Below are 23,583 nucleotides of genomic sequence, written 5' to 3'. Positions count from 1 at the left end.
GACCATACATGAGAAGTAGCCCGGGCTAAGTCTGAAAACTCTTCTGAAAGTTCCCCTCTTTTATACAAGTTGGGCCTGTGGATGCTCCTTCCCGGGCCCCTCCTTTCGTATGGCGTGTTTTCCCTAATCTTCCACCGTTATGTCTTAATCAATTAGTTTACCCGTGGCAGGGCCCTTCGTCCTGTCTTTTTTTTAAAACCTTTATTCATGTAATAGTCCTTCCCACTACTCCTGACCTCCCCTTTACATCCATATTTCCTGTTTTACTATGTTTGCATTGATGCGTGACTCGACACTGACCTTAGGTACTTTCCATGACCTTAATGCCTGACTCGTCCTTACACAGAGCTAAACTTTGGTACTTTCCATTGGTACTTTCCAGACATTAATGCCTGACTTCCATTGGTACTTTCCAGACATTAACTTTCGTAAGCATGCCTTTTTATTCTATTACTTTTGGGGCCCGGTAAACTTACACCACACTCTATACTACTCTGCACCGCCACTGCCATCTCCTTGTAAATCTATTAGAAAAACGTGTCACCTTCCTCTACCACTTCCTTACCTCCGGATTGCATCATCCACAAGTCTCCATTTTGGCAACTTGAACTTGATTATTTTTGACACTTGGTAAGATTAGATGAGTTTGTTTTCGAGATCAAGAACTGGACTGGGATGAGGAAGCAGCCAAGTGACTACACTAGTTACAACATTCTCACGGAGTATTGCAGAATATTTTCGGACCTTAATGCCTGACTCGTCCTTACACAGAGCTAAACTTTGGTACTTTCCATTGGTACTTTCCAGACATTAATGCCTGACTTCCATTGGTACTTTCCAGACATTAACTTTCGTAAGCATGCCTTTTTGTTCTATTACTTTTGGGGCCCGGTAAACTTACACCACATTTCCCCCCTGTGGTCCTGATAAGGACCACCCATCAAAGAAAACCACGTTTCAGTAGATATCGTGCACACACAGATTAATGAAGTACAGCACACTGGTTATATTATAGAGGTGAAAACACCACACCAACAGTAAGTAGTCAGCACATATGCAGCCCACAGTGAGGATCACGAGAAGATGAAGTTCCAACTGTAAGGACAGCTGTCTGACTTCACCTTAAAATCCATCCTGGGACTGGCCCATCCAGATGGCTCTCGTGATTGTCCCTGACGGCTCCTAGCTGAACCTTGCAGACATGGCCAGGGAAACATCCTCTCACATGTAGAGTGTGAGAGGTAAAGCCCTAGCCAGGTGGCAATGTCAGCAGTACAACATGTCAACACTAAACTAATCGTACCATAAAAATCACACGTGAACATGCAGGGTAAATATACTAGTGACATAATGATAGTTGCAACAGCACACACCAAACCATCTCCATTTCTGCTCACGCAGCTAGTTACCTTTGGTTTGTTCTAAGGGCGAAACCCTTGGCACACGTATGAGGGTTAATCCTCTGAAACCTTTTTTTATAGAAAGATTTTTAATTATTGTTTTCACTAGCTTCATTGCCACTAGGACAATGCTTAAATTGTACCAATTTAAAATCACTCATCAGGCCTGTGCCTATGACACAGGCTAAGCTTACAACAGAGGGTTCACACCCTCGCTATTTCAGCATGTATATCACTATAGAGCATCACAACATAGTGCTATGTAGCAATAAACTTATTCACGGTGCATATGCACTCGTGAATACATCATTGAACCATGCCTACATAGCAAGGTTACTAATTTACTAATATTAATCATTATCCCCTTTATCCATAACCAAGCACTAAGTGTATATCTGTATTTACTACCTCTGTCTTAATTACTTTCATTCCTTTAATCCATCGTAATATGTTATACATCCTCTTTCAGATAGGCCCATTTCTATTGTCTTAATCCTCCAGCCGGTCCTTCCTGGGGTAAGGTGGGTTCCCCCACCCCCCTTCTCAGTATGGCTTCCATTCCATTGACTGCAGTGGTTTGTCGACGCAGTCTGTTTTGACAAAATGTGAGAAGAGAGGCATTGGCTTGTCGCAGTTGCGTTAGAGTTAGCTGAGCCCGATCATAATCAGCCTGGGTCCGATCCATCTGCCTTTGCAGGGTGTTGGCTGTCTGCTGGGCAAGGACCAATTGCTGAGTCAGTTGCTCTTGCTCCACTCTCGCCCGAGTCAGGTTCTGTTTGTACTTGCCTCTATGAGCGGAGCTTCTGACTTTCTGGATCTGTTTGCGGGCCATAGGAGTGAGACCTGCTCGCAGCGCAGAGTAGACTGTTTTTGTCATGGTCCCAATCTCACCCCGAAGATCACTGAGTTGTATGTACTGATCGAAAGGCCGGGTCAATGAATGCTGAGATATGAGCCCTATCACCCGGGCTGACTTGAAGATAGGTCGGTCTGACAGATGGAGGTCTTGCCATCGGTTGGATCGCGACTGCTGGTTGGTTGATGTGGATCTCCGAAGGATGCCCTCGATCCTCTGGATCGTCTTGACTTTGAGGGTTGGACGGAGGTCTGCGGAAAGCTGCTGGCCACTGGATGTCGGATAGATCTGCTGCTGGTCTCGCTGGATTCCCCCTTGGTGGTGTCTGGGACTGGCTCCACTCAGGCCCCCCTGACGGCGGGTCGAAGTGCCTTTCGTCCTGCTGGGAGTCACCAAGGTGCCTATTTGGAACAAATGGGTTGGCAGCTAGGGGTGGGTGTGTTCCTACGGGTGTGTGTGTGTAGTCCCCTCTGCTAGAACCGTGACCAAACCAATCATCCACGGCCACATGTGGTCGGGTAAAGAAAGCTTCCGCCATTTCCAACAGTCTGTGATGGAGACATGGTAGGTTTTAGTGGTTATATGAGTATAACATGTATACGAGAGACTTGCCTTCCTTTGTATATATGATGATCGACAACATGTACGTGAATATTTACAACATGTATGTGAGTATTTACAACACGTACCTTGTGGGGAGCAGGCGGCGACCATCTACTTTCCTACCTATTTTCCTATATTTCATACAGCCCTATACGTTCTTCCACGCCTGGGTGATTTTGCATCAACACTTCAGGGAATTGTCCAGTTATGCTAGCAAAAAGACGTGATATTAGGAGACGGAGCAAAGGTATGACACACCAGATCACCAGCAGCACCACCAACACAATACCGGCCAGTACTATTCCAGCCATTTTTAGGTATTTTAGCCATCCTAATTTACCTAGCCAGTCCCAAAAGCTTGTAATTTGCGTATTCCAATTGGAATTTTTCACATGTTCATCTCGCAGCCACTTCATTTCTTTCAGGACTCCTGTCAAACTACCGTTGGCGCCTGTGTGCATTGTAATCAAGGTGCAACATTCTTCCCCAATTACATCACAAATTCCCTGATCCTCTGCCATGCGTGTTTCTATCACAAATCTATTTTGTAAGGTCATTAATGACGTTGCATGTAATTGTTCCCGCACTAGCGCCACCCCTTTGACAGTGAAATTCATAAATCTCTGTTGATTAAACCAAAGGAGATTGACCCACCGACTGTTTCTAGCTATGTATTGGGCGTTTGCTACAGTTCCTGCAAACGGAACCGAACCTAATCCCTTCCCAGTCTCTATCCAGGCTTCTCCTATAGCAGTGTTATCATCAGGAACACCCAAGGGGATCTGATCCCAGGTAATATAAACTTCATTGGATGCTCTCCAATCCCATGCTTTCCAAACATCCCAGTCCTTATCTGGGTTAGAGTCAGGAGCACTTCGTTTGCTCCTAAGGTGTATTTTATTTTCATTTGATTCTTGTGTAATTAAGGATAAACGTCCTGTTAACATTATTGGAGCACATATGCCCGTCCAGTTGGCCGGTAGGTGTGGCAACATAGTAGCGTTACTCTCACAAGTCCAAAAGATATCTCCCAGTGGTTCTGTTCCCTTTCCCAAATCCAGCAGTCTGTACTGGGCTATATAGGACGAATTTTGTTCATAAATCACATGTCCCCCGTTTGGTACTATTTGCTTACATTGTATTCGGGCTTTCGGACTGGTCTCACATATTTTGATGGATCCTGTGGCATTTCCTGTGGTTAGTTTCGGGTACCATGTTAATCTGCTGCATCTCACCAATCCCTCCGCATCCGTCATCACTGCAGATGCTCTCTGCATAACCTCCTCCAATTCGTCTCCTCGTGCTATGCAGAAAGGAAAGATAAGGTTGTTAGGCTTGCGCACCACTGGGGGAAGTACTGTCAGTGTGTCATAATCATCAAAAGCAAGCTTTTTGGGGCAGACCTTCTTGTTTCCACTCCACCCCGACAGTCCCCCTGCCATGTGCATTGTACAGTGGGGAAAACATTTGGAAATGTCTGGACAATCCCTTATCTTACTCCCTGGTAATATTTGAACTTGGGGCAGTTTTTTAGCATTATAGCAGGCAATGCAGTCTCGTTTTTCCTGCTTTCTTGCTGCAAACATATCGCTTATTGAATACTGTATCCATTGTTGGAACAAATTTGTGTCCCAATGTGCTGTTCTTAATTTGTTCAAATCCCGTCTTTGTCTTTTATTCATCAATCTTACGTTGATTCTGGCTTCTTCTACTGACATGCTCTGTCCTGTTTGTGTGTTTTTACACATTGTCTTGGTGCATCTTACCTGAATGGTCACCGTCCCCTCCCCACTGCAGTCCGTGTTTTGGGGATATCCCAGCCAATGCTTACCCATTGACAGAAGAAATAACAGGGGCCTGTTATTTCTTCTGTTAACACATAATCATATATATCTGCTTTGACATGCATTATGTATTTAATTTCCCCATTATCACTATCTATTATCCCTCTGTTAGTGGCTAATGTGGTCATTGCCAAAGCGCATGTGTCTAATGTGTGTCGCGGGGTGACTGTGTGAGGATTAGCAGTGGTGGTTACTATAATTTCCCCCGTTTTTAACCCACAGAGGGTTAACACCATCATGCAGCTAATCTGAATCAGAGGTAAACCAGTCCCCTCCCGGCGTGGGCGGATATGTGAAAGATTGTGGGTCAGACAGGCCTGGTACTTCCTCTTGTGGTGAAAGCGGCGATGGGCATGTATGTGACGGGCCATCTGATGAACGTGCCACACCGCCATCAGAACCCTGTGTGTGTTGGGAATGGTGCTCCTCAGGTGCTGGTGGGCCGTCTTGAGGCACCACCTGACTTTCAGGAGCACCTGCGTCAGTAAGAGGGTCACTGGGCCTGTCAGGCGTCTCAGCAGCATGTGAATGCTCTGAGTCGCTGGATTGCAGTCTGTGCCGACGGGCTGACAAACGGGCTGACCTCCTCTGACCATGTGGTGACAGTGATTCAGAACTTGAGGAGGTCGGTGACGGACTGGAACTGGTGTCCTGAGGGAGGCTGTGCGCCGCCCTTTCAGCATGCTCAGACCCCGACGGTTCTGGAAAGTGTCCAGGTGGGTCTGGTGGCCTATAGCGGGTGCAGTGATTCTTGTGGAACCAGAAGGGCTTACCTTCAACCTTCAAAGCAGTGGGAGTAGTGAGCACAACCTTAAAGGGTCCCTCCCTACGTGGTTCGTTCCACTGTCGCCTAAACACCCGTATGAACACCAGGTCACCAATTTGGACGTCGCGAACGTCAAGGGGAATGTGTGTCTCGTCTTTGCCGTGGGCTTCTTTCACCTGTTGGAACACAAGTCTGTGGATTTGAGTTAATGCACGTAAATAATCTCCCAACTCACGTTCCAGCTGAGCCATGGCAGGCCCCTCAAGTGGTCCTCTAGTTTGTGGGAGAGGCATAGGATGCCCTGTAAGCATCTCATGAGGACTTAGATGGGTTAGTCGATTAGTTTGGGAGCGCATTGCCATCAATGCCAGGGGAAGTGCGTCTACCCATGTTAGTTTGCCATTGCAATCAGCCATGATTTTAGCTATTTTGGTTTTCAAGACACCATTGGCTCGCTCCACAGACCCCTGAGACTGTGGGTGATAAACACATCCATACTTCTGCTTGATACCCAGGACTTTGAACATTTCCTGTATCACCTGTGAAACAAAATGCGGACCATTATCAGATGAGATGGTGTCTGGCATGCCAAACCTGGGAAACACCTCTCTACACAGAAATTTTGCTGCAGCCTTGTGATCAGCCTTGGAGGTGGGGCAGGCCTCGATCCACCTACTGAACCTGCAAACAACAACCAGCATGTATCTTTTACCTTGTACCCGGTCAATCATATCCACATAATCCATAACCAGATGTCGAAAAGGACCATCTGGCATGGGAATGTGAGCCAAAGGCTGGGTAAACATTTTGCGGACATTGTACTTTGGACAGTGAGGACACATGGCAAGTTCTCTATCAACCATCGGTGTCATGTATGGCGACCACCACACAGCTTGCAGCTTTCTGATAACTTGGGCCCTAGAACAATGATCAGGTTCATGCATCTTTTTAATAGCATAGGCAGCAGAGATAGTGGCAAAACAAAATGCCCGCGGAAACCCCGCCACAACCCCAGATGGGGGTGTGAAGTTCGAACAGCTCCCCTTTGAACCCACAGGCGTTTTTCTGCTTCTGAGACCTTGTTTTATGCTTCTATCAATGATGCTAGGTTTGTTATAGGTGCACAATCTTCTTCAAAAAGAATTGGTCCCTGCACTACCTGGCCTGTCGCTTCTTTGGCTGCCTCGTCTGCCAAATTGTTGCCTACCGCAATGGGTGAGGTGTTGTTTTGATGCGCTGCACATTTAATTATGGCTAACGAGGTTGGAAGTTGTATAGTCTGTATTAGTTCGATCACTGCTTGTCCATGTGCCACAGGGGTGCCATCAGTACGCACAAACCCTCTTTGCTTCCAGATACTGGCGTTTATATGGCACACTCCATAGACATATCCACTATCTGTGTAGATTGTTGCCCTTTTGTTAGCTGCTAATTTATAGGCTGCTGTCAGTGCTTTAATCTCAGCTAATTGGGCAGAACGAGGCTGGTCCAGACTCACTGATAGTAGTTTGGTGAAGGAGCCATCAGGATTAAGTTGGACGATTCCATACCCAGCCTTGTTCCCTGTCTGGCCCCTGACACATGAGCCATCAACGAACAAGGTCAGGTCGGACGGAATAGGGTGATTGAATAAATCATCCCTGACTTTCATGAAGGTGTCCGTCTCCTTGAGACAATCATGGGGCTCACCTTCTGTTGGCAATACCATTCTTGTGGCCGTGTTTATGGTAGTGCATCTCAGTACCGTCAAGTCAGGTCCTGAAAGCAGGATCTCATAACCCGTTCGTCGTGCTTGGGTTATCACAAAGCGTGGGCTTGTGAGCATTGCATGCAGCTGATGTGAAGTGTACAAGAATATTGGATGGCCCATAGTGATGACAGAGGCCTTCTTGTATGCAAAAGCGGCCGCTGCTAGCCCCTGGTAACAGGGTGGCAGCCCTTCTTCCACACCATCTAATTTTGTGCTGTAGTACGAAATTGGTTGTTTACCTGTTGGGGTTTCTTGCATCAATACTGCGCATGCATACCCTTGCTTTCCTGCCACATACAGATGGAATGGTTTGCCATAGTCTGGATTGGCTAGAGCTGGGGCAGTCTGGAGATCATTTTTCAGCAGCTGGAAAGCCCCTTCTGCCTCATCAGTCCATTGCAGCTGGGTTGACTGTTGTCCTTGTCCCACTGCATGGATCAAAGCTCTCAACGGTGTCGTTTTGAGAGCGTAATCACAAATCCAGGGCCTGCTGTAGCCTGCCATACCAAGGAAAGACAACACGTGACCAACAGTTTGAGGTTTAGGCGTTTTACTGATGGCTTCAAGCTGGGACGGTGCAATTTGTCTTTTGTCCCCACTTAGCTGTCTGCCCAAATACTCAACCGTTATTTGGCAGAACTGCAGCTTTTTCTTACTCACTTTGTGTCCTCCTTCCACCAGAGCTGTCAATACAGCGATGGAATCTTTCTCGCACTGTTCTTTTGAGTCAGAGCAAATCAAAATGTCATCCACATACATTAAGGTGGTGGACTGTATGTCCAAGTGACTGAGATCATGTGCAAGAACGCGATTGAAGATGGAGGGAGAGTGTACAAATCCTTGTGGCAAGCGAGTGTATGTGTATTGTTGACCCTTGAATGTGAATGCAAATAAATATTGGGAATCTGGATGCACTGGTACACTGAAGAATGCAGAGCACAGGTCTATCACCGTGAACCATTTTGTGCCTGGTGGTATGTTGGACAACAATGTGTGTGGATCAGGCACGATGGGCACTTCTTCTGCGACAATAGCATTGATTAGCCATAAGTCATGCACTAATCTGTATTCATCACCATTTGGTTTCTTTATGGGAAAGATGGGGGTATTGCATGCACTGTTCGTTTTTATTAGGACCCCTGCCTCCACTAATCCTGTTATGATGGGATTTATACTGTCTATGGCTTCCTGTCTGAGGGGATATTGCTTTTGATACGGCAATCTGATGCCTGATTTCAAGTGGAATCGTTGTGGTTCAGCCGATTTCACTATCCCTACATCTGTCTTGTGTTGGGACCATACTTGGGAAGGGACTTGTTCTAATAGTGTCAAGTGTTCTTCAGTTGTCACCATAAGCCCAACTCTGTCTCTGGATACCTTAACCCTTTCTGCTATTACCTCATCTGCATATGTGAAAGCGATTTTGAAAAATTGTCCATCTGCGGAGACACTAATCTGGTGGCAGTCTGTGGGAGTCCAATCTTTGATTTGTCTTGCGGCTTGAACCATGGGGCCCAAGTCATGTGATTCATACTTGTCAGCAATCAAAAGAGTGACGTGAGGTGTGGAGTTGGGGACTTGAAACCAGTCACTGACATCTTTTCCTGCAAACTTCACAGCTGCAGCTGCCCCTTGAGGTCCTACTATGATGTCTTCGTACTGGACAATCAGTGCTTTGTTGTTGATGTTTTCATCCCAACTTTTCTCATAGTCCTCGTGAACTTGGTCTTTGTCATAAAACATGGTGCAATGGAGTGGGAGTGTTGGCTCTTTAGCCATGTCATAGTGATTCATTACCAGTGGTCTCCATGCTTCCCATTCATGACGAAGAAAAGAGTCCGGTGTTGTCAGCTTCATCCAGAAAACTTGGGCCTCTGGGTTGTTAGTTGGCATCTGTGGAGATCCTGTAGGAGTTGTTAGTGGCATCATAGGAACAGACATGTTGTCAGATTTATCAGACTGGTCGTCTGTCACCTCAAAATAGATACCATCAGGAGTACATTTGATTTTTGCATTAAGCTTACACAACACATCTCTTCCCAGGAGATTAATTGGTGTATCTGCTGAATATAAAAGAGAAGAATAAATTGTCTTTTCTCCTATTTTCAACGGAACCGGTTCAGTCATTGGTATTATTTGTGTTTTCCCAGAGAAACCTACTGTTCGAATCTTCGAAGCTGAGAGGGGAAGAGTGGCTCCGTCTTTTCCTATACAGGAGTATGTGGCTCCTGTGTCTATCATGAACTGGTGATGCTGGTTATATACAGTTACATCTATAGTGGGTTCAGCATGTGGGCGTTGTGTTAAAATTGGTAAAATCACCTCCCCTTCAGGTTTCTCTGGGCCTCCCTATTGCCACTGTGCTGCTGGACCCATCCATGGTCCATTGTTCTGAGGATTCGGACCTGTTCCTGCGCTTGGGGGTCCTGAACCCGGTTGTTGGGGCTCTGGCCATGGGTTGATCGGGCAGTTCCTCTGCATGTGTCCCGTCTGTCCGCACCCCCAGCACTGCAGTCTTGATTGGAATGAGGGTGCCGTTGAGGCTACCTGTGGCTGTGGTTGATATTGCCCGGGTGGGGGTCCCCCAGACGTTCCTTGGGGCCTCCTCCATCTACCTCGCATGGGAGGGCCACCACGTCCTCTTCCTGCTGCAGGCTGCTGGATGCCTCCCCCTTGGTTGAGGTGCACATGGATTGGAGGGATCTGCTGATTCTGGAATTGACCTGCAGGTGGAGCTGTGGGGTAAACATTAGGCACAGCGGATGTTTGTTGAACATGAAGTGATGACATGGTGGGTGTAATAACGGGCCAGCATCTTACTCTGATCGTCCAGGGCCTGTTTCTCAGCCCTGTGTGCCTTCACATAGTGTATTATATGCTCAGAGAAAACTGGCCAGTCCATTTTCATCAACCCCACCACTGCATTCAACTTATCTTGTACTTCTTTTGGCATGGCGTTTTTCACATACAACATAAACAGAGCTTTTGTTGATTCATTACTGTCCCACTCACTCCCCATCTCAGCCTTCCACATTCTCTGATAGTTATGCAGGAACTGTGAAGGGCTGTCACTATCCTTCAAACATTCTTTCTCCAATTTAGCTGGATCCATGCGTGAAGGGTACTTCTCTCTTAGGGCCTGCCACACTTCCGGTCGTATCAGGTCGAAAGTTATCGCATCGTATTTGTGTGTGGTAGCCAACTTGATATATCCAGCCATCCTGAATACTTCTGTGGCGGCTGCCTGTCCTGCTGTCTTTATCAGCAGTGCCTTGATGTCGCCACCCGCCAGCTTAAGTCCTCCAGTGAGTTCTTCAAGCTTCTCGATCCATTTGTCAGCTCCGTCTGTTAAAGGAGTTAGTTTACTTGCAAGTGTCATCATATCCATAAATGACCATGGCACATACCTGAAGCTGTTATTGGGTCCTTTGGCCAGCAGCGGGTATATTCCAGAGTAGGGCTGTTGCTGTGGGTTCCTCTGACGTGGAACTGCTCGTTTGCGCAACTCCATCCTCTCCTTTTTGTCTCCTTTTTCCATCAGTAAGTCAAGATCATAAGTTGTCTCTCTGGCCTTAGAGCGTGGGGGTGGTGAAAATTGTTTGCCGCATGCCTGCTGACTTCTCAGGTTCTCACATTCCTCTCCGTATTCCTCGTCTTCACCTTCATGCTGGTATGTCTGACCCTTCGCCTTCATCCTGTGAGTCCCCGGCCTCACTTCTGCCAATCGAATGTTCTGATCCCTCTTCCTTTTCCTGTTCTTCTGACCTTTCCAGTATTAGCCCGGTCGCACCCTGTTGACTCTCTGTTATTAGTCGGTCAACCATTGCTTGGTCTTTTTCTTCTTCAAACATTGTTTTCTTTTTCCAGTTGCCACTATCCTTCCCAGATCCTGTTTTCCTAGGTTCTGCCTCTACATCTACCTCCCTCTGTATCTTGTGTGTTGCTTTCTTATGTGTTCCCTCATCTGCATACTGATGAGATGATGAGTCACTTGCCTTCCTATGCCTGCGTGGCCTATTTTCTGGGTGGTGACGAGATGATGATGAGGCACCTGCCTCCCTATGTCTGGGTGGCCTATCTTCTTCTTCTTCCTCGTTTACTGTAATCTTAATCCTTCCTGTAATTACTCCCCCTGCTCTGTTCTGCTCTAGCTGCACAAATTGTCCCACTCTACCAGGGTTGTAAGGTGGTGGTCTGGGGCCTGTATTTTTATTGATCATGGGGTTTCTGCTGGCTTCTACTCTGAAATACTGCAGGATGTCTCTCTGCTCAGCATTCTTCTGTTTTTTCTTCATGTGTGTTACATCATACTTTTTGTCTTTATTTCTTAACTCTTCCTCCACCTCATCACAGCATCTTGGATCAAAGCTGCCTTCGAGAGGCCATCGATTTTTACCAGATGTTATCCTGTGCCAACTTTTCATACATCGGAGAATTTTGCGCCCGTTTGTTGGATGGGTGACCATGGCGTTATCTCATTTTTCTGCTTACTTTTGTTGGCTCCCATGTTTTATGGCAGTTCACAGCAATCTCCGGGGTAGTGTGGCTACTTATTAACTTTTCTTTTATCACCTACTTTCTTACACCTGCTGTCTTTCCCACTGCCCCCGCTCTACTCAATGCAGAGCTGATATCTGCACTTTGGTATTTCCCAAATTTTTGTTACAATGTTGTTACTCTACCAATAATTATTTTCACTGTTTTATGCTTAATTGGAATTTTTAGAGATGATATCACCTATCGTGTGTCAATTTGTTACACTACGACGTTTCTAGCGACCATATCTTATTTATTTATGCTTGTGCACTATGCTTACAACATTGACACCTTTCATCTATATTATGTGCCTGGTTTGCACTTTTAACAACTATTCCAATTATACTTTAACTTTTTTATTTATTTTTTTATTTATTTATTTCATTAATTACACATTAATGATAACATAGGTACATTTTACAACACTTTTTTGGAAAATATCCATCCTTTTGTTAACTGCAAGTCTCTTCCTTCAACAGTTACTTTTGTGTACTTTTTTGTACTCGCTGTACTTTACTGTTTTCTACAGTTTTTTCCCTGCCTTGGACCACCCCTCGAGAAGAACGGTGGTTGACGTCTCCACAGGCGGTACTTTTATCCTTATGCTTTACCTTAGCAATTTAGTCACCAATATAATTATTTCATCAATAACATAGACAAAAACACGATTATCCTACAACGTTTCCACTCATCTTACTTACTGCGACCTTCTTGATCAGACAGTCAGTGGGGCTGTCTGATTAAACCTTCCTTCTTCACCCTTCATATACCTCACCAGCACATAACTTACATCTCCAAGACCTGTAAGTGACATAACAGCCCATAGACAAATCAATAGGTTAAATATGCATTGTTGGAGCTTATCCATCCCACACTTGTCATATTTTCACACAATCATTCATACGTGGACCGATCACCAGCTGTTACTTCTGCTCGTAAGCACATTCAATGTTTCTAGGTTGTTTTAGGATAGTGTATTAATACCTTCTGACCACTGGAGCTTAGGTGGAGGCTGTATCCCCATAAATTTGGAAAAAATAAAAGGAATTGGTATCTCACCTGTTCTTGGTGGATATGTGGGCCCTTTGGGGTTCCTGGCCTCCAACCAGGAGGTGTCGTCACTTCCTCTTGGCTGGCTCGCCAATTGTTGTGACTTTTGTGGAGTCCAAATTACCTAACGTGCTATACTTAATAGTTAAAGTTGAGAAGTCACGAAGTGTCAAAGATGAGACAGATTCAGCTGGTTCGCGGTCCAATGATGGTTTTATTGCAGAGTTACAATTCGACCATACATGAGAAGTAGCCCGGGCTAAGTCTGAAAACTCTTCTGAAAGTTCCCCTCTTTTATACAAGTTGGGCCTGTGGATGCTCCTCCCCGGGCCCCTCCTTTCGTATGGCGTGTTTTCCCTAATCTTCCACCGTTATGTCTTAATCAATTAGTTTACCCGTGGCAGGGCCCTTCGTCCTGTCTTTTTTTTAAAACCTTTATTCATGTAATAGTCCTTCCCACTACTCCTGACCTCCCCTTTACATCCATATTTCCTGTTTTACTATGTTTGCATTGATGCGTGACTCGACACTGACCTTAGGTACTTTCCATGACCTTAATGCCTGACTCGTCCTTACACAGAGCTAAACTTTGGTACTTTCCATTGGTACTTTCCAGACATTAATGCCTGACTTCCATTGGTACTTTCCAGACATTAACTTTCGTAAGCATGCCTTTTTATTCTATTACTTTTGGGGCCCGGTAAACTTACACCACACTCTATACTACTCTGCACCGCCACTGCCATCTCCTTGTAAATCTATTAGAAAAACTTGTCACCTTCCTCTACCACTTCCTTACCTCCGGATTGCATCATCCACAAGTCTCCATTTTGGCAACTTGAACTTGATTATTTTTGACACTTGGTAAGATTAGATGAGTTTGTTTTCGAGATCAAGAACTGGACTGGGATGAGGAAGCAGCCAAGTGACTACGCTAGTTACAACATTCTCACGGAGTATAGCAGAATATTTCGGACCCTCGCTGTCAACTCTGGCTGGAATGATGCAGCTCTGCAGGGAGTATTTATTAAATATTTGTCAGAAAGTCTCAAATATTAGCTTGTACTACATGATTCTCGTAATCTGAATTCTCTGATTTCCATGGTCATAAAAATGGATAACTTGAACTTCTGTGTGAGAGAAGTTACGAAAGAACATCTCGCCCACCACTACAACAGAAGCTCCCTGCATCTCATACATCTGTTTCATTCTGTACTCCCTCAGCCACCTTGGACTTGCCTCCAAAACCACCCACGGTGGAGCCCATGCAAGTTTGATATACTTGTATGTCCCCAGATGAGAGACGGCAGCGATTACGGGTGGGTGAGTGTTTGTACTGCGGGCAACCAGGGCATCGCATTACAGACTGTATCAAGCATTTGTTTCTATTAAAACAGTCCACTTGTCAGTAAAGATGGGGGTCCTGATGAGCAAAACTACTCATAATTATGTTACCCCACTTCGTCTGTTGTTAGCCGCTAAATTGATTCATCAGTTCACTTTCTCTGGCAGCTCTTATTGATTTCGGTGCCAAAGCTAGCTTCATTGACTGGGCACTAGCTCTTGAATCCCCTTAACCATCTAGAAGGCTCTATTACTTCGCCTGTCCCCAGCAGGCTGCCATATAGAAGTACATCACCGACTCCTTGGCAGCCGTCATTATGCGTCAGTCATTCTCTTCTCTAGGGGTAGACTTCTTTTTCATGGCCAAGAATAATAGTACCCTGCACCCCTATATTGACCTCTATTGCAATTTTAACTTGGAAGATTGAAACCAAGATTAGGTTAGCTCAACAGGGAGAACCAGATCCTATAGGGGATCCCCCAAAGAAGTTGTACATTCCCACCTCCATGTGCTCTCAGGTTCTGCAGTGGGGTCATTCGTCTCATCTCACCTATCACCCAGGTATTATTTAAACTCTTGCCTTCTTACAGAAATCTTTCTCCATGGTCTCACATCACTCTAGATTTTATTACTGGTCTTCCTGTCTCCAAAGCAGTACTGTAATAGAAATTCATTGCACATTCCACATTTCTCAGATTAAGCCTGTTTCTACATCTGACTTGCACCCTCCATAAAGACCCTCACCATCCATTCAGCTTTTTCAGAATATCAGAGGCTGTGGCACCAGGGAAACAGTGTGTGAATTTATTAAAGAAGCACACGTTCCTGATACTAGAGTCATCGACAATCAGTGTTGATAGAACAGCAGCCGCAGTTTATTAGGTGTCCTAGTCTGCTCTTTGTCAGGAGAGTTCAGAGCAGTCTCTGAATCCCAGACAAGCGGCGTTCTTACCATCTGGGGAAGAGTTGCTCCAGCTGGTAAGGGTGCCATGTCCTTCTCCAAAATGGGTATGCCAGTTGTCTCTGAAGGAGCAGAGCCTACGTAGCTTCTCAGTCATACGGCCTCCATTAGAAGCCTGTGGGAATGAAAAGAGGACTTTGCTACTGGTGCGTTCCACTTGGTCCGATTCCAGCTATTCAAGCGTGAATAACGAGCACCCTGAGGAACACTCTTAGGAGATAAAGATGTTACTGCCCACTCTGACAAGGAGACCTCAGCAGCATCAAGTGGGAATCAAAGAGAAGAGATTAAAAAAAAAGAATGGATCGTTGCCCAATGATGACTCCTACTGATTGAAGGGGTGAACCACTTCAGACCAGGATAAGGGCCATGTGAAGATGGGCGTCTTGGGTCTGGCTCCAACTTTGACCCTCTTAGCATCCGGTTCAGTCGGGAGGGTAGGATAGCCAGGACATGTGCAACAGGACCAGGGGGACAACACAGGATACTTGCATGTGCGAGATATGCTTGGATTGTGCTGGAGCAACTGACATAAAGCTCTCAAGTAGTTTATCCTTATCTCTTATCTAACTCATGGATGTTGTCCTCAAGTTGTCGTAAGATATACTGCAACTTTCACACATAGTCTTACGTCCAAAAGTTCACAGCACATGCAACCGTCTTGATTATGGCAGGTTTCTAACAATGTTTACTGACAAAGGCTTTCCCAGCTGTTTCCTCCACATATTCATAAAATATATAAATACAAGACATATTTACATATAAAAACATGGATTTCTTTAAAGTGAAAAAGTACACTGAGGTAGATGAGGCTGCCCCTCACTGATTGGGTAAGTTGTCTCAAACCACACCCCACAACAGCCCCTGGAGGTATGTGTACCAACCTAACTCTATGCAGCAGACCATTTCTTCCTCTCTTAGCGGAATTGTGTTAATTAGTTAACACAGCTGCTGCAGTGACGCCCTTGGCTCTCCATTACTCAAGGATTGGAACTGATGATCTAATCATTACAGTCCATATCCCCCCCCTCAAATGTTCAGCTCTTCCTTTCTTCCTCCCTTGTTTCTCTACACTCAAAAGGAAACAAACGCACATCTGGGTCTGCATGACATCAGGAAAGTAGAATTACATACATCTAAAACTGAGGGCTATCTTCAATCACTGCAGATTTTATGGTGTGATACAGGTATGGGGTGTTTTCTCCATGGACTACAAGGATTGTTTCCCAATGACTCAGCTTTATCTGTAGCACAGCCTCCAACACCAGTCTGCCCTATTCAGTTTAAAGCAATAAACAAAACAGGCCTGGCACGTTGTGTGCAAATAAAAAGCAGATGAGATGCTCATCATGATGTGTTTGGCTTCAGACCAGAATCCCACGCTACAGACAGTGAAATACACCCCTGCTTGAAACTGGGGTCATCCATTTTTGTCTGAACAACAACCAGTGATTATATGGAATGGAGAGTTGGTCTCCTCTCTGAGTCTGACTCTAGTTCCTTTTCTGAGATTTGAAATGTTACTTTTCAGATGGCTTCAACCAAACAACGAGGCAACATTCATTCATATCAGAAATATAAATCTATGTATAAAAACTGACATATTGATATTTTTATCTATGCTCCAACCACTATCCTTGACTTTTTTCTGCTCATCATGTTACGGATACTGAAAACTAGTCTTTAAACTCAAAGCTACATTAAGATGACCTTCTGACCTTATGAGCCAGATCCCCTAGAACTGTTTAAAGAATCTTAAAGCAGATAACATACAACCATGTAAAACCATCAGTATTGTTCTATAACACGTATGTACCTTGTTATTACTTCTCTTTCGTGATTGTTGAGCATGAAAGGAAGGTGACCTGATATGGCCTGCCTGGGTTTGACACAGACTATTGTGACAAATGTGACCAAAAATCTATTGGGAAGACCACCAACTTAATAGTCTTGATAGTCTGAGGCTTTCTGTACCTCTAATTATTACACTGACATATTAATATCTTGTGAAAGTCTTTCTAATTCAGTCTCTGCAGGGTCCATTTGAACCTTTTGGCCAGTTTGTACTGTTGTAGTGTTACAGTGTGTCATCACTGGCAGGACCCTTAAACAGAGACAAATTCCTGATGACTGATATTCAAAGAATCTATTTACAAAGTGCCAAAGGTAATCAAATCGAAGTTGCAGAAAGAGACTTCAGAGGGGACTCCAGAGGGGAGGAAGTGGTAAGCACTGCAGGACAGGAAGGTGACTTTTCAGGCAACAGTTTACTGATTGGGCGGGTTTTTCAGAAGAACATAAATTTGCGACCTTCCAGGGGAGATGTTGGTGGTGGTGCAGGGTGGCGAGAATACAGGTGAGTGCCTCAAAGCAGACTGATGTCTGGAGAATTTTCCTCAGGTGTGTGAAGAAGCTCTGAGCTGCTTAAATCCAGGCTAAGTGTTCCAAACGAAGGGAAGATTTTTTCCCCTTGGGGATTGTTGCTTTAGCACAATCCAAGCATATCTTGCATATGCAGGCACCCTGTGCTGTCCCGCTGGTCTTGTCGCCCTTCTCCCATCTGTCCCAGTCTCCATAGTCAGACACAGCCACAACTCTTCCATGGATGTTGTCAAATAATGCAGGAACTGGGGCCAAACCTGCAGTCAGAGGTGACTAAACTGGATTTTAGCCAGCTCCTCGACTTCTTAAAACCGTGCGAAAAATATGCTTTTATCTCTGGGTCTATTCAAACAGCATTTATAAGCACGTGGTGTTGGAAGCCAGCGGGAAGTTCCGGTTAAACTCTGAGAGAGGAGGGAGACTGTTAATGAGGAGCCGATAAGGTAATTTGTCCAGACGAAGGTAGTGATCAGCTCTTATTAGGTCCAGGTGGGAATCCAGAATGGAAGGGGAGGATATTGGCTGTGGCACTGCGGTTCTGAATCGGCGGCACAGGAATCCAACAATGAATGCAAAGTCCTAAGCATGGGAATCCAGAGTGAGGAGAATCAATGATGGAAGCGGCACTGAAGAAAAACAAAAAGATAAGTTAAGTACCACAAAATAACTCTCTGTGGACCACAGGGGTCAGCCTAATTATCACTGGTTAAGTGAGACAATCTGGCGAAGACTAGTTGCTCCTGCAGCTCCTTAAGACTGTGTCTTGACGAGGACAAACGAGGAACAGGTGTGAAGGCAGACTCCGTCCCGGATTTCCTAAAAACATGCTCAACCCCACCTAAGTCCCAGAAACCACAACAACAACACAGCCAAGCATGATTTGCTTTAGCAGACTGTGTCAGGTCTCACAGAGACTCTTACGTTTTTGTATATTGTCGTGTCACTTCCTGTTTTATTTTGAAATTAACAACTCCTCTCGTTTCAGATAACTTGCTCTTCCTCCCGTGTCATGTGTCTCATTGTCTTCCCTGATTCCCAAGTGTTTCCACCTGTTCCCCTTGGTCCCTCGTGTGTATTTAGTCTGCATCTTCCCTTGTCTCGTTGCCAGTGTGTCGTATTGTCTCTCGAGCTTTCGTCCGCTAGCCTCCACAGTGATTCCACGCCTACGTAAACCATAGATCTTGTTTGTTAATGAGTTCCTCCTTGAGAGCGATTTTTTTGTTGTAAGTTTTTTCATAGATTTAGCGAAGTTAAAGAAGAAGAAGAGTGAGTTAGGAATTTATAATCTATTGCTTCGCTCTGCAAGCGACTATCATTATATAAATAAAATCTGGTTATTGTTTCTACCCTGCATCTGTGTCCAGTGCTTCACGGATCGTGACAGACTGGTTGTTTTAGCAGACTTCTTAGTCTGCATACTTGATTGCAGTTTACTTGCAGAAATTATAATGTGGTTTTTCTGGAATTGCTGGCCCCTTTTTTTTTTTTTTTAACAGAGATGCTATTTATTTGAACATACAAGGCAGTGGTGCCTTGATTGCTAATATGCAGCACTCAGTGCTCACTCTCGCATTCTCAACCATTTGTCAGCCTGTAAGTTTTCTTCTGCTTTTCGTAGTTGCCCTGTCAAGTTTCTGTCTTCAGACACTGTTATCAATAGGTTAGTACAGTCTCTAGATGCATTTGCTATCATAAAAACAGCCAAGTTCCCCCCTTGCATAAATTACAGCATTTGTACTTTCAAACAAGCTTGTCGTAACATTGAATATCAATTTGTCCAGTTCCAAGATGTTCAGTAGTTCACAGTTTTTTTAGTTCATTATCTCTCGTTTAACTGTGGCATTATCTGCCACAGTTAAATGAGACCAATCGGCATTCTGGAAGGATCGTTTTCAGTTGCTGAATTAGTTGAGGCAATCAAGGCTTTCCAAACAGGTAAATGTCCTGGACCAGATGGGTTTGGAGCTGAATTTTACTTAGCATTCCATGAGCTCTTAACACCTTTGCTACTCAGAATGATCAATGAGCATTCCATGAGCTCTTAGCACCTTTGCTACTCAGAATGATCAATGAGTCGACAGTTAAAAAAATACTCCCACCTTCGCTATATGAGGCAAATGTGTGTCTGTTATTATAAAAAAGAGAAGGATTCTACTGACCCTGCTAACCATAGGCCCATTTCTTTGCTCAATTTTGATAATAAAATTCGAACAAAACTGGGCGTCATCCTCGGCAGCACACTTTCTTTCCACTCACTAATCAATAACATTACCCGGTCTGCACATTTCCATTTACGTAACATTAATCGTCACCGCCCCTCTCTCACTCCTCATACCACTGCTATCCTGGTCCACAGCCTCGTCACCTCCCGCATCGATTATTGTAACTCACTCCTTTTAGGTGCCCCTCACAAAACAAAACAACTCTGCAGACCGCATCATTACCAGACGCCCCCCCCCCCCCCCCCCCCCCCCCCCCCCACACACACACACACACACACACACACACATATATCTGTCTAATCTCCTTTCCATCGCCACCCCCTCTCGCTCCCCCAGGTCTTCCTCCTCCCTCCACCTCTTTGTGCCCTCTGCCCGTCTCAGCAGCACCATGGGGAGTGGAGCTTTCAGTCACTCTGCTATCAAACTCTGGAACTCACTCCTACCAGACATCCGCAACATTGACTCTTTACCCCTCTTCATATCAAAACTCAAAACCCATCTGTTCCAAGCTGCATCCTCCCTTGAGCCTTTTTAACTTGAATCATCTTATTTATTGTGTTTTTAATGTGTTGTGTTTTTAATGTGTTGTCAAGAAAGGCGCTTTTTTAAAAATAAAATGTATTATTATTATTATTATTATTATTATTATTTGCCATTAGATTAAATAAGTATATAGCAACAATCATCCATCCAGACCAAGCTGGTTTTATTCGAGGTAGGCTTTCTTTTTTCAATGTGCATTGAATGCAATGTATTCTGACCGTACTGATAACGTCCAGCCTGCAGTTATGACGTTAGATGCCCAAAAAGCCTCCGATTCTATCGAATGGCCATATTTATTTGAAGCTTTTGAGGAGGTTTGGTTTCGGTGAGATCTTTTTGGATTGGATTAAAATTATTTATCATGCTTCTAAATCGTCTGTTATAACAAGTAATATTTCATAAACGCCATTTAACTTGTATCGCGGGGTGAGGCAAGGTGACTGCCTGTCTCCCCTGTTATTTAATTTAGCACTAGAACCTTTGGCAATTGGGATAAGGAGTCATCCACATATCAACAGTATTCCAGTTGGTTCATCAGAATGGCTTGTCAAGTTGTATGCGGATGACCTACTTGTTACTGTAATGAATCCTGAAACAGGTATTCCTCACCTTTAAAAATGAATTAATTAAATATTCAGTAAAATCTCTGGTTATACAATAAATTGGACGAAAAGTGAGCTCATGTTTATTGGAGGGAACATAGCTTTACAGAACTGCCCTGTCAAGGTTTTACAGGACTAATTTACATGTACATACTAAAGACTTAAAATCCCAAATAATCCTAAATTTCTGTTCTACTATTCACCTACAAAGTTCCTGGTATCTCAATATATACACCATTTTGTCATAATCACGCATTCACTCCAGCCTTACTGGACAATATATTTGTTAGATGGTGTGCAAAAGGGCTTAAATGCATAAAGGACTGCTATTTCAATAATAACTTTGCATCTTTTGGTCAACTAAGCTCAAAGTATAATTTATCTAACTCTAATTTTTTTTTGATTAATGCAACTTCGGCACTTTGTGAGAGAAAACATCCCTAACTTTGAGACGACTTGTGAAAGTCGTACATTCTTGGGATTACTTTCTCTTTCTTGCTAAATTTGTAAAGTTTTTTTCTAATGATTCTGCATCTGCTAATTGTACGAAGGGCTTGGGAAAAGGGAATTAAGGCTAGGTTGCCTGATAACATTTGGAGGGCTGCACTTTCTCGTATTCATAGTTGCTCAATCAATTGCAGACACATGCTAATTCAGTTTAAAGTAATTCATCGTTTGCATTATTCTAAGGTCATGCTACATAAATTTTACTCTTCTGTGTCTCCACTGTGTGATAAATGTAAACTAACTGATGGTATGCTGTTGCATTTATTTTGGGACTTTCCACTTATTAATTCGTTTTGGAGAAGGATCTATTCTTTTTTTCTGGGGTTTACTACAGGAATATCCCTCCTGATAGGAATTTGGCTCTTTTTTGATGTTCAGAGGACTCCTTAACTTTGCCTTAATACATTCAACCAGTGTTGTTGATAGGCATGCTATTAGCTAAAAAACTTATCCATAAGAATGGAAGGCACCAACTTCACCATGTTTCAAAAACTGGTTACATGAACTTGTTTCAGTCATTCTTTTGGAGAAACTGCGGTCTAATAATGTGAAAAGCTGACATAAATGAGATGTAACATCGGGACCCTTGAGGAAATATCTGGACCTAGTCTGTCTGTCTTTATTTACATATATATATATCTTGGCATATCTGTTTGTATTTTTTTTCTTTTTTTTTTCTGTGTAGGTGAGTGTGTGTGAGTATTCGCTTAGGTTGCATTCGGGCTTTATATTTTTATTTACTTGTCTTTTGTTGTTTTTTGTTTTATTTTAAGTGGTTTGTATATATATGTGTGAAAAAAATAAAATATATAAATAATTTAAAAAAAAATTAATAACAGATGTTCAGAGACGCTTGTATGGTCAGGCTCCTTCATATGTCAAAGATCAACTGCAGCCCTATTCAGACAACATGAGTGAGGTCCTCTGATCAGGATTTATTGGTTGTTCATCGATCCAGGCTCAGAACAAAAGAAGATGCTGCTTTTGAGGTTTGTTTGAATGGTTTGGCCTCTTGTAAATGGTCAAGAAAGACAAACATTATTTAAGGACAAAAGTAAGGAGCTGTACAATAAAATGTTCAAATGTACAAGAATTCAGATCCAACACAGGGAATTTTTAGCCAGTGATTCAGCAGATGTTGAACAACATCCCTGGCTGTGTCTCATCAAAAAGCTCAAGATCCAAAGATCTTGGGTTAACACATGTGCCCTCCTCATAACATGTACCTTCTTAATTCAGACAGTGTTTAGGAACCAGGTGATCAGAGATGTAAAAATTTAGGAAGAGTTAGGAGTCCTCACCCAATCTGAGCTGACATTGATAGCGCCGTGGCAGTTTTTTTTTCGTCTTCCTAATCAAACCAAAAATAACTCAGTGACAAGAGACAGTCTATGACCGGTGGGAGAGCCAAACATTGTTGGAGAGCTAAATTTGACCTATGTTTACTGCTTGGCTTTGGGCTGCTCTGTCTGTCCCTCTGGTATATGAGCAGATAAATATTAAGCTGTTAACTGATAATAATAGTTGAAACTTACATTCTACACAGCAGTCAGCAGTTTCAGAGTAAACCTCTGACCTACTTTGTGCTGAATAGACCACAGGTTCAGATTCTTGTAGGCAATAGAATGCAAAACAGAAACTTAAACATCACCACCATGCTGTGACTTGCGATGAGGTTGTCAATTTGATAAGATGGGGCGATGGCTGACTGTTTATGACAGTAAGCTCTCACTGCAACCAAAACAAAAGAGCATAGTTTCAATACTTTCTTACACTTCTGTCTCCAGTCTGAAGGCAGTGCTGTCGGCCCCTCTGTCCAGCGATGCTCTGGATCTCTCTGGCATCCCTCTGTCAACTCGGGACATGGAGCGTCTGTGTGCACATCTCCAGCGCCATGCGTCCACTGTGGTTAGCATGGAGCTGGGCTTTACTGAGCTGACAGATGAGGCTTTTCTCCTGCTTCTCCCCACTCTGGCTGCACTACCACACCTGGAGACCCTGACCCTGAATGGAAACAGGCTGACCAGAGCTATTTTAAAGGAGCTGACTGATGCCTTAAAGGTCAGAAAGTTGTCTATCTTTTCATTATTTTTATATATTTGATTAATAGTGCAGTGTTCCTGAAATTAAATGAGAAAAAAACATTTGGGATACCCCTCCCCCCAATCACTTTTTACAACATAAACCAGATGTTAATCTTTCACTGGAGCCACAAA

The 23,583-nt window shown here is 44.0% G+C and overlaps 1 protein-coding gene across 3 annotated transcripts in view; it reads left to right on the top strand.

Annotated features, from left to right (window-relative positions):
* lrrc75a (leucine rich repeat containing 75A) overlaps positions 1-23,583 on the top strand; it is a 133,622-nt gene that overhangs the window by 104,201 nt on the left and 5,838 nt on the right. For all 3 annotated transcript variants that reach the window (XR_011917159.1, XR_011917160.1, XM_072393083.1), the window contains exon 4: positions 23,155-23,428. Coding sequence is in view for 1 of the 3 variants with exons in the window: in XM_072393083.1 (XP_072249184.1) it covers positions 23,155-23,428 (274 nt within the window). In the remaining 2 variants the exon portion in view is untranslated. The remainder of the gene's footprint in view (positions 1-23,154; positions 23,429-23,583) is intronic.

Source organism: Leuresthes tenuis, unplaced genomic scaffold, assembly GCF_036924035.1.
Source record: "Leuresthes tenuis unplaced genomic scaffold, fLeuTen1.0.hap1 SCAF_9, whole genome shotgun sequence".
NCBI classification, from domain to species: Eukaryota; Metazoa; Chordata; class Actinopteri; order Atheriniformes; family Atherinopsidae; genus Leuresthes; species Leuresthes tenuis.
Note: the sequence above shows the minus strand (reverse complement) of the source record. Positions and strands in the feature narration are given on the sequence as shown.